This window comes from Leptidea sinapis, chromosome 35 (assembly GCF_905404315.1).
Source record: "Leptidea sinapis chromosome 35, ilLepSina1.1, whole genome shotgun sequence".
In the NCBI taxonomy this organism is placed as follows: domain Eukaryota; kingdom Metazoa; phylum Arthropoda; class Insecta; order Lepidoptera; family Pieridae; genus Leptidea; species Leptidea sinapis.
The window spans coordinates 11,234,853-11,246,182 of NC_066299.1; the positions used below are offsets into that span (position 1 = coordinate 11,234,853).

At 32.1% G+C, this 11,330-nt stretch overlaps 1 protein-coding gene across 1 annotated transcript; it reads left to right on the forward strand.

Annotated features, from left to right (window-relative positions):
• The first annotated feature begins 295 nt into the window (after nt 1-295).
• Nucleotides 296-11,330, forward strand: LOC126975263 (circadian clock-controlled protein daywake-like). Its single transcript, XM_050823072.1, has 5 exons — nt 296-459; nt 5,555-5,729; nt 6,984-7,117; nt 8,330-8,485; nt 11,096-11,330. The coding sequence occupies exons 1-5, from the start codon at nt 402-404 to the stop codon at nt 11,245-11,247; spliced, it is 675 nt and encodes a 224-aa protein (XP_050679029.1). The 5' UTR covers nt 296-401; the 3' UTR covers nt 11,248-11,330.

An 11,330-nucleotide genomic window follows, 5' to 3' on the forward strand; every position in this document is an offset into this window, starting at 1 on the left:
GTAAAAATCGTCGCTCTAAAATATTTTTGACTTAATTCTATTTTCGTGACGTACGTAGATTTTGTGTGATAAAAAACAATTGAAAAATGATTTCCCGCCAATTGTTTTTTTTATTACTAAGAAGGTTGCAACGATTCATAAAATATAACATTCGAAATTCAAATATTTAGTTCCGATTAGCTACAAGTGCAAAACTTTTAGTGTGCCCCATGTATAATGTTTGCTGGTCTGAAAGATTTGATAATTGACTAGATGTAGCTCTATGGTACATAAGAATACCAAAACAAATGAATTATTATTAAAAATAAAATAGTAGCGAACAAGACGTATAAAACAAAATTACGTAGCCGTTTCCTTAACATAAGCATTCTTGAGACGAAAGAGTTCAGTTGGCAAACATAATGCCTCGCTTATTTTTGTTTCCATTTTTAGTCTCATTGTGTAGCTTATTATTATGTGGTGAGTAAATTATTATTGTTGGCCTGATTTTTCTCTTTTCACTACTTATTCTATTGTATGTTTAATTATGTTTATTATTATATTACTTTTATCTCTATCTATCATGTACGCATAATATGTAAGGAATAAATGCACCTATATTCTATAATATTTATTTAATTAGTAAATTCTTTTTTTTTTCTACAAGACAGTTTGGGTTGATGTGTTTTCATATATGTATTGATTGATTTATTTCAATAAAATAGTATTTATTGGATTAAGATGCGTGTTATTGTAACTGCATAAAAACATTAGGTTTTTGCGTAAAAGTTCTATTATTTTCTTTCACGTTTCGAGACTTGCAGGATAATATTTACATGCGTTTTAATAATTCTTTAGAAGTTATTTATACAAATAAAGCCAAAAAGAGCTAGAGGTCCCGGGTTCGCATCCAGGTAGGTGCAATCATTTATATGATGAATATGAATGTATGTTTCCAAGTCGTGGATGTTTATTTGTATTTATGTATGTTTAATTAAGTATATTGTATTAAATATTTCACTGTCTTGCACTCATAGTACAGGCTATGCCTAGTTTGGGGCAAGATAATTTGTGTAAGAGTGGGTCAATATTATATTATTACTATCTGCTCCAGCAAACGTTGTATTGCCATATAAAGTAATAAAAAAAAACCAATTATAAAATTAAAATTTTAAACTCGCGTAAGTCAACGTATAATATGACATAATTTGTGCACATTCTCTTATCAATAAAAGGTTTTTAACTAAGAAATAAAACACAAAAATAAAAATATTATGATACGCATAGATTAATTTCGTTATCTTCATCTAGGAATCTTAAAATGAGATAAGCCTTGACCTTATGTTTAACATCATTGGTCACAACAGGTTTTGGTTCAGCTGCATGAAAAGAAGTTAGGTTAAGACTTCTTATTTTCTGTAAAACTATTCAAATAAAAATAATTGTTATATTAAGTTATAAAACTACATATTATTCAGGTACAAAAATATTTAATTCTTTTTAAAAACACTGTATTTAATACCTTGTCTAGTATACATTTTTTGTAATTTACCATTTAAGAAACTACGTTTAAAAAAACTAACTTCAAAAACTCAATAGGATACAAAAACTTAATAGAGATTCAATTAAATAAATCTCTTATGCAAATCTTATACCTTTATTAATAAAATACTCTATTTCTATGTGCTACCTATTAATAGGGCTTAAGTTATTTTATAGTTTTGAGTTTTTGATTTCGGTCTATTTTAAACGTAGTTTTTTTTTTTTACTTTTACTTTTTAGTATTGTCATAATATAATAAATACATTTTTTTTAAGTAGCTATGGGATCATTAATCCCAGCGTAATAGATCTACATACATAAAAAGAACCTCCTCATTTTCGGAGTCAGTTAATTAATATGGGGTATGGCCAAATTAGCTTCGAAAAAATTTGGGTTGTCAAAAGAGTGAGACAATAATTCATGACTGTCTTTAGTCTAGCGCTCCAAAGACCATATAATTACCCACTTAACCCTCATTCCGGTCCAGTACACCCAAGTATCAGGTCGAATATCTAGCTGACCCATAGTGGGAACGCAGAAGCGGATCATCTGGGCTGCGTTCAAATTGCAATTGACGACGCGCTTGCAGAAGTATGCTGTTGTGTTAGCTGGGTATTGGCAAGTTCGTCTGGGTATTCTTATAGTTTCATTTTCAATTGAAGAAATTACTTTGATTGAAATAACCGGGCCATGAGATTGGTGAAGTGAACACTAATTTATCATCAATCCTGTGTTTTTGATATACTGGTTGTAATCTTTAGGTGTGTGTGTTGTGTTTTACAAATATAAAACTAAAAGTTATAAAATAACTTAATAAATATTTACTTTAATACACGTCTAATGCAAACCTCTAATTAATAAAATACTATTATTTCTATGTGCTACCTAGTCATAAGCATATTCTATGGCAAACATTCCGCATCAAACTAAAGAAGAATCATATAATTCGGATCATAAATCTCAGCGTAATCGATGTAGTTATATAAAAAAATACCAATCGAAGTGAGAACCTCCTCCTTTTTGAAGTCAGTTAATGTCATTAAGTTATTGATATCATTTCGTGATTAGATAACGTTCTCTTGATATCAGTTAAAAGTTTTTTATATCTGTTATAGTTACGGGATTATCACCTGGTCACACTTAACGATTACACCCTGTATTATTTACCAATTGCAATAAAAAAAACTGGTTTACACCGGTTAACCGGAATACAGGATATTTTTATTCTGATTCTTTACCGATTGCAACTTAGTGTTTGAGGTGAGGAAAACTGGATGTTGCACAACCAGAAATTACAATAAAATGCCTACTGACGCCAAAAGAACCAACAACATGCATAAACTAGCCAAACCCGATTTTGAGAACAAGTTTGACTAGACCAACGATATTGCTGTAGGTCTAATGGAAGCATAAAGTTCACATAGTGTGAATCACTACGCACGACACCTTTGAATATAGGTCAAATATAAATGCCAAATTCCATGCCCAATGATAGTGGAAGTGGAAGCAGGTACTACCGCAACGAACCAGCTTGTAGAACTGCGCCTGAGGGCCAGACTGAGAAGAATCGCTTCATTAAGGTGGAGCGGAGAATGAGGACGTCTCCTAGTCATAATCAATGTGGCACAGCACCAATAGGACAGAACCAGCTCCTGCGTCCCGTAGTCGCAGTGACTTATATCTACATCTCTGAATTTCACTACACCACCAAGGCTTCGGACATTGTTCAGTACTTAGTGGAGAAGACAAAATTTCCGGTTGGGGGTCGAAAAGTTGGCGACTCATCACGCAGTAGACTTTAACTCTTTTGTTTTTCGTGTCCCGACAGAACATATAACGACCTTCCTGGATGTGAAGCTGTGGCTGAAGGGGGTGGTGTACCAGTGGGTAGCTATCTTGCACAAGATACCGGCTAGGTTATAGGTACCTCAACGGCGTCTATTTCTGCCGTGTAGCAGTAATGTGTAAGCATTACTGTGCTTCTGAAGGGCGCCGTAGCTAGTGAAATTATAGGACAAATGTCTCAAGGTGACGAGCGCAATTATAGTGCCGCTCAGAACTTTTTGGGTTTTTCAAGAATCCTGAGCGGCACTGCATTGTAATGGGCAGGACGTAAAAATAACCATCAGCTGAATGCCTTGCTCATCTCGTCCCTTATATTCATTGAAAAAAAATCGCGGGCGTTGCCGACCGCCGGAAGTTACCGGACCCGCGCCACACATCGCCGCGAAAACGTGACGTAGATATATGTTATATAAATATTATGTATATATAATATGTTATACTATAAAGTGTGCCGATTTATTTGCTGTTGTGATCTGATCGTCTCAACTCAATGTTATGGGCCTTATATTATGAAGAAGAATGAATCCTTAATAATCCTTATAAAATGATTTATTATTATTATTATAATGAAGAAGGCAAATGACCATGTGAACATTCCACTATTGCTATAAAAATTGTAATAAATCTGGACATGAAAATTCATATGATTCAATTTACAACTTAAACGGCTATACTATTCATATGAATATTTTTTGACAAAGAGTGCTTCTTATGCGCAATTACTGCAGAATTTTCGCGGCTCACTTAATTTTAGCTAATGCAAATTACACCCCTTACAACATACTTACAAAGATTTTTCTATTGTTTCTTTGTATGTATATTAATTAATTTATTAATTTATTACTACTTTATTTAAAAATAATAATAATTTAATGGAATAACGTGTACATGAGGCTATTAATGGATTAACTTTTTAAGTACATTCTCCAAGTAATGTGTATGGCAGATTCTTCGTAATGTCACATTAATAACAATAACTATAAGTTTGTTTTCCTTATTCAATTCAAAATAAGCCATGTAGATTGTGAACAATTTAACAAAAATACTCTAAAATTAATATCAATAATTAATATCACTAGTATTTAAATTGTAATTATTTTTACATTAGATTTTTGCGTAAAAGTTAAATTTTTACAGTCCTCCTGAAAACGAGAACTGAAAAGCTCTTGAACCGTCGCGTTAAATAAAATAAAAATGTAACTTTTACGCAAAAACAATTATAGTTACACGCGTTTTAGTCCTTTAAAAGTGTTTTTTTAATGTGTAACACTCGCGTTAGTAAAAAAAATAGAATCACTAGTATTCTTTCATTTGAGTGCAAAAACGCAAATGAATAGGCTTTATAACATTAAAATATTTAAGCATACATAGTTTCTAACTGAGTTGGGAAAATCCGTCCGAGCATTAAGGTTTTTTAAAATATTATGTGTAATGGTTTTCTTTTAACTAATATTAGCATCATTATCATCATAAGCGGTTTGTTATGTACCTATAATAGGTATATATTTATTTTCTTTAAGATCTTCAGTTAAAAAGAGAATGATATTTTTTGTATCAAATATTACTATTATTTTTCATTCCGTTTCATCCGAGTTAAAACGCAACAGAATATTTTGGTCAATATTCCGTTTAACTAAAGCTGAAATAATATTATATTATATTAAAGAAATAAAAACATAATGCTAAGTTCATAAAACCGCGCGAATCCGTGCGATTGAAGTATTTACATTACGGCAGATATGCGTACGGCAGTCTGGCATCAATTTGCTTGAATTTTTTCGTTTGACCACATGAGTAACTAAACAGCACAGAGATAAAGCTTCTTAAGAGAGCGGGCAAAATTGTTACCTATTTTAGTAGGGTTGTCACAAAAACTTAAGAGAAATCAAACAAAACATTTTCTTATTAGGTTTTTATTGGGTTTGATTATCGATATTCAATTGAATTGATATACCTTTGACGCAAGATTTCATATCGTTTGCCGGAATGGTCATTAAAAGTTCGTAAAACTCTTCGGGTTCTTCTTCTGCGGGTCGGAAGCGAGTCGCGGTGATGTTGACAATAATACGCGCGGGTAGTAGTTCCGCATGGCATCGACGGTCTAATGAACTTAGCCATTAACTAGTAATTTAATTCTTGTTTCGTGTAGTTGAATTATTAAAATAACATAAATTAATTTCATTCACAGGTCCAGTCTGCAACGCAACACCATCCAGATCTATCAGTGAGATATTAACTAACACTCTCAAGGAGACTGATCCACTTTTTTCAGATGAAATCAGTGGTGATCTTTCAATTTTAAAATTTCAAATGTTTAATGTAACTATGACGGGGTATACAAACTGCGCTATAAAAGATACAGTGTGAGTATATGTTTATAATAATGATATTTTGTTTAAATTTGTTTAAGTACTTGATATAGCAAATAACTCACCAACGCCCGGCACCAGATCTCAATACACTTAAGGATGGGAATAATTCTTTTTCGTTTCTTCTGCTTCTAACTAGTATCTCTTTTGCAAGCTGTGGCAATCTCTAAGTGGGTCTACAATTTAAAAATAATATGTAAGTACCTCACTTTGTTTAGTTTAATAATGATTAATTGTAACTTGTTGATTATCCTTAATAAATAAATAAATTATTTCTCCCGAGAAATACAAAGTGCTTTATTACGAGTCAATAAAGCATTTAGTACATAAAATACTTAAATTAATTACGCTACTATAACTTTAACAATCTTTCTAAATAATATTTTACGTATTATAGTTCCAAAGAAATTAAAAACCGTAAATGGATGAACATACATATTTAGTTCGGACCACAAAATAAATAGATTTTTGTATAATTTATTTTCAAACCGTGTACATCTGTACGAAATAAATGACGATCGGCCTCATCAACTTAAAGCAACATTCCGAGGTGTATGTACATTCTTTGATCCATCATGTTATTTTCTTTGTTTTAAAGAATGTTACATCAGGGCTACATGAGTTAAAGACATCCTTTTAGGCTGTTTTGTAAAGTGTCCTTAAGTCACCAGTTATATCGTGGTTACTAACAAATATTTGAAACTTGATATTATTTGTCCCAAGTACATGTAGTCTTCAGCATTCCGACACATGTACACAAATTAAATATATGTAGTAAAGAAAATTTATTGAGTCTCGTGCCAGATTTTGGCGAGACAACGCGTCCTGAGGATGCCTCGTGTAGAGAGCGAAACACGTGTCGAATTGTTTTAAAGACAAATATTGGCGGAATTAACACTAAAGAAAACTTAAATCATTTGTATATATGTAATAAAGATTTGGTCAATTAAATACCAACATACATATAAGAATTTTTAAGAGTCCATGCCTCATTGGGCTGAGCAAGTGTTGATTGAACTTATTTGATTTCAAATTGGCAAACACATTGTGACACGTGCGCTTACGATTTATTTTTTGTATAGATTTTTTATTTTATCACTTTTTAAATTATTTTTTTTTGAAAATATTCTGTTTGTACTACAGTATCAGAAAATACATGGATTTTTTTGTAAATTATCATGCTAAAAGGTTCTGAACATGAATATATAAAAAACACATTGTTATTGTTACAATATATTGTGTTTTCAGAGCGGATCTCAACTCACTAAAGCTACACTTTACAGCAGACTGTCCTACAATAGACATGACTGGAAAATATAATATATCCGGGAGGCTCATAATTTTACCCATAGAAGGAAATGGTGATTTTAGACTTAAAACAGGTAAAATTAAATATTGATATAATATTATAATATGATGAATCACTTTTCACCCTGCATTTTCTCTGGTTCAAAATGAATCATTACTTTGTAAGGTATCCAGAGATAAAATTTAAAGTAATCATTACCATAATAATATGATAATCCTAAAGTATGTGTAAGTGATGTTTTTAATGTCACCTGACTGAAGCTTAAGGGGAGTTTTCTTTCTTCTATTCCAGTACACTTGTACAAGCCAGACAGCAAAAGAGTAGACTTGAATTATTCTTGCTAACACGCAACCAAATCCAGCGTCTTTCAGAGTTTGTCTTCTTACACAATCAATATTACAATAAATGAATTTTTGCTGTGAGGTACAAAGGGTTAATAACTGGGTGCTACAATTAATTTCAGTGAAAAGTGTATGAGGAAGATAACTTTATTTTTTATTAAAATAAGAATGAGCTCGAAAAAGTACCATCAGAAATAAATAAAACAGATACTTGTATGAGGGAGAATTACTTATTAATAATTTAATATTGTCTTAGATGATGCTATTTTGTTTCATTTATTATCCAATTTACTGTCCAATGAATAGAACCGTAATTTCACTCAAATCGGATGTCATTGACACTGAAAACTCCACTTTACACAAAAAGTGACCTTGAATACCTGATGGCACGTTTTCGTCGATAGTTTTTGTGAATAATCCAAATGCTCGAAGATAAGCTTTCAACATAAAAATATCGACGTACAACGTATATTTACATATATATACATAGTTACTACTATTTTGGATAACATTTTCAATTTGGTGCTTGCTCGAGCCAATAACATGTTCATAAACCTCATTCTCTTTCCCCCAATAGCACAATTGTATATATCCACTTCATTTTACATGGGACTAAAGATACGAAAATCTTCGACGCAAAGTGAACTGCCCGCCGCCAGTCTTCTTCCAGCCACCGCTATAAATGCAAGTAATTCGTGAATCGTATGGCACCGCTTGCCAACCACACTACAAATCAACTCATCACCGACCGCGTTGTTAAACTACTTCGGACCGTGTTTTCACGGATACGGATCGGACTCTGATCGGACGTAGTGCGAAAGCAATACATTATATGTTGTTTTAAATTGGATATTTTTTATGACAGAAGGTGAAGTCTGTGCAACTGATTGTCATTGTTATGGCATTATTATTGTCATAAGTTTGAATAATTAATTTATCTTCAGGCAATTATTATATCATCTGTGATTCGGAACTAAAGAAAGTTCAAGGCGAAGATGGCAAAACCCATTTATCAATCAAAAACTTTAAACTTAAGAATGAAGCTCGCAGCCAAATAGAATTCAATTTCCAAAATCTGTTCCATGGCAACGAAGAATTATGTAAGTACGATTTAGATCTAGTAGGAAGAACACTATGTATTGTAATAATTGTATTTAATGTAGTCGCTGTTATGGTTAAAGATCTCAGTGAGAAAAATATGAACACTTAACGATTGGTCTCCGCTGCGCTCCAACTAGATACCGCAGGCGTAGTCGCAAATTGTGGCAAATAGTATTTCACCCAAGTATACGTATAATACGCCTATTCGAGCCAGTCTCGAACAAAGTGTGCGTTGAAATGCCACATGTTCTGTTAAACTTTGCTAATAATTGAAACTAAAATGCCGGTTTGCCTAGTAAAACATTATAAAAATAATAATACAAGAAATAAAAATAGACACTGGGATCACTTATCATCAGTAACTATTTTGTATTCTGTTAATTTCAATGTAGAATAACACGTAACGATGTTACAAAATTCATAAGATACCAAGGAGTGTCAAGATGCCACGCACATAAGTATGTAATAGCTGCCGTAATAAAAAAGCTATTCTATATATAGTTCTTAGGTAGCACGCTATCTAGTTGGAGCGTAGTGGAGACCAATCCTTAATCTAAGCTTAAATCATAAAAGGAATGACAGCAAAAACCCTATTACTTTTTAATTTAGTACATCTATCCCTCCATATCTGAAATCATTTATATAAAAATGAATATTTTTCTATTTATCCAATATGAAGTTCACGATGCTTTCTAGAAGCACCGTACCAATCTGTACCAGGAGTATTTATTTAGCTCGATGACAATACGATTTTGTTCAATAACATACATAACTCAGTTCTATAGCACTGGTATACATTGAGGGAAGAGACTTTTTGATTTACTCATCTCGATCCAAAACTAAATTTACTTACAATTTTTCATATAAAATATAAATGTGATATAAATATTTAAGACATACAGTTATATTCAGTGCTACATAAATAAGACTCTCTACATTTTTCTATTGAACCATATCGATTTTCTTTGTAAGTCTTGCGTGCATTCTTTTTGTGATTTTCAATAAATATTCTGGTCAAAATTTATTTATTATTGAAAAATAAAATAAGTGTTCAAAAAATATTCAATAATGCTATACAAATATTGATTTACAGAATCATTTTTATTCAAGAATAACTCGAATCTCACACTTTTAAATAATAAAATGATTCGGGTATTTTTTATGGTACGAGCGTACGTGTCACCTGATCTTAACTGATCACTGCCGCCCACATTCTCCTGTAGCACAGAAGCGTTACCGGCCTTTTAGAAAAGTGTACGCCCTTTTTAAAAGATATACACTTATCTATCAATATTTATAGTTCAAAGTTCTCTTTTATGACTCTCTACTCCACTCCATATCTTTTATTATGACTGATAACTCATTCATAGCATTTACCTACACCAATGCTCTAGTAAAAGTCCTCTATTAAAGTTTCTGAAACAGTTAGCTTATTGCCAACATTAAAACACCCAATGTTCTAATAACCATTACATCATCCAAACGAGTGTTGTAATGTTTTACTGAATTTCATAACAACACTCTTATGTTTTTTTTCGATCCCTTTTTCGTTTATGCGCTTTTCACACTACCAGAACGTCGCGCACCGTAAAAAAAGTACGTTACTCGAATCCCCGCCATTTTTCTTCGATATTTTTATTGTTTTGTTTACAAAAAATGAGCGATTCATTTTAAACGCTGAATATTCGAGTGAATTTTAATTATTGCACCACACAAAATGTTAATTCTTACTAAAATAAATAATTGATACATTAATACTTACTTTATTTGTATATAATCAGTAATGAATAATATTAGGCTACTACTAGGACTGGTGTTTTAATGTTAGCAGTGAGCTATCTGTTCCAGAATCTTTTATAGGATTCATATTCTGGGTGTAGATAAAGTCTTGTATGCAACTGTTGATAATTAGGTATTAAAACACTCATGTGATAATATTAAATCCACATTCCTGTTTTAATACCCCTTATTATCCAACAGTTGCATAAAGAACTATAACATCATCCACGTGTCTGACAAACATTGACAATATGTTAAGCGCGTAAACTAATTACCGAAGAATAACCGTAATTATGTCAGACCAAGAACCAATCACGTAAATCACATTGGGCGCATGACAAAGCACTCTAATATCGACCTAGATTCAATATTAATAACACTTTTTTATGCATTGATAGTTTACTGTATTGTCACTTAATCCTGTGACTTTTTTCGCTAATAATCAATGGTCGATAGTATGACAAGACTGTTTCCATATTTAATATGCGAATCACTGGGTAGAAATAGATTAAAATAAAAGTTTTGAACACCGCCAGTATATTTAATTGACATGAGAGTGGGTCAGGGATTGGAAAATAAATACAAAGTTTGAAGGAACGAGCCTTTATTTTTACTTTTCCGTCTGCCGCTGTTCCTCTTACCGATCGCAGTGCCTTCAGCAGATCACACCGCACCGAAGACTCTTCTATCTACTTCTTCTCCTGGAACACTTTGCACTTTTTCACTACTCCTTCTTCTCTTTCTTCTGTATGTATGATGCACTTTCGGCTTTATCACATGAATCGTTTAAGTGATTTCAATGCAATAATATAATTAATTTATCATTGCAGCCGTGACCTTACACAAGTTTGCTCATGAAAACTGGAAGGAAGTGGCTGATTTAGTTCAAGATCCGGTTTGGTACGACGCTATGAAGAAAATTATTAAGCATACTAATAAACATCTGAAAACAGTGTCAATAGAAGATTTGAAATTAAATTGAATATTAAAATAATAATAGTCCTAGTAACTCAGGATAGTACTTGGATTGACACAAATAAATAACAATTTGAACTTTTGCTAAAA

Coding starts and splice junctions, on each gene's coding strand:
- LOC126975263 (XM_050823072.1), top strand. CDS start 402: ATGCCTCGCTTATTTTTGTTTCCATTTTTAGTCTCATTGTGTAGCTTA. Junction 460..5,554: donor GTGTAGCTTATTATTATGTG/GTGAGTAAATTA, acceptor TTTCATTCACAG/GTCCAGTCTGCAACGCAACA. Junction 5,730..6,983: donor TGCGCTATAAAAGATACAGT/GTGAGTATATGT, acceptor TTGTGTTTTCAG/AGCGGATCTCAACTCACTAA.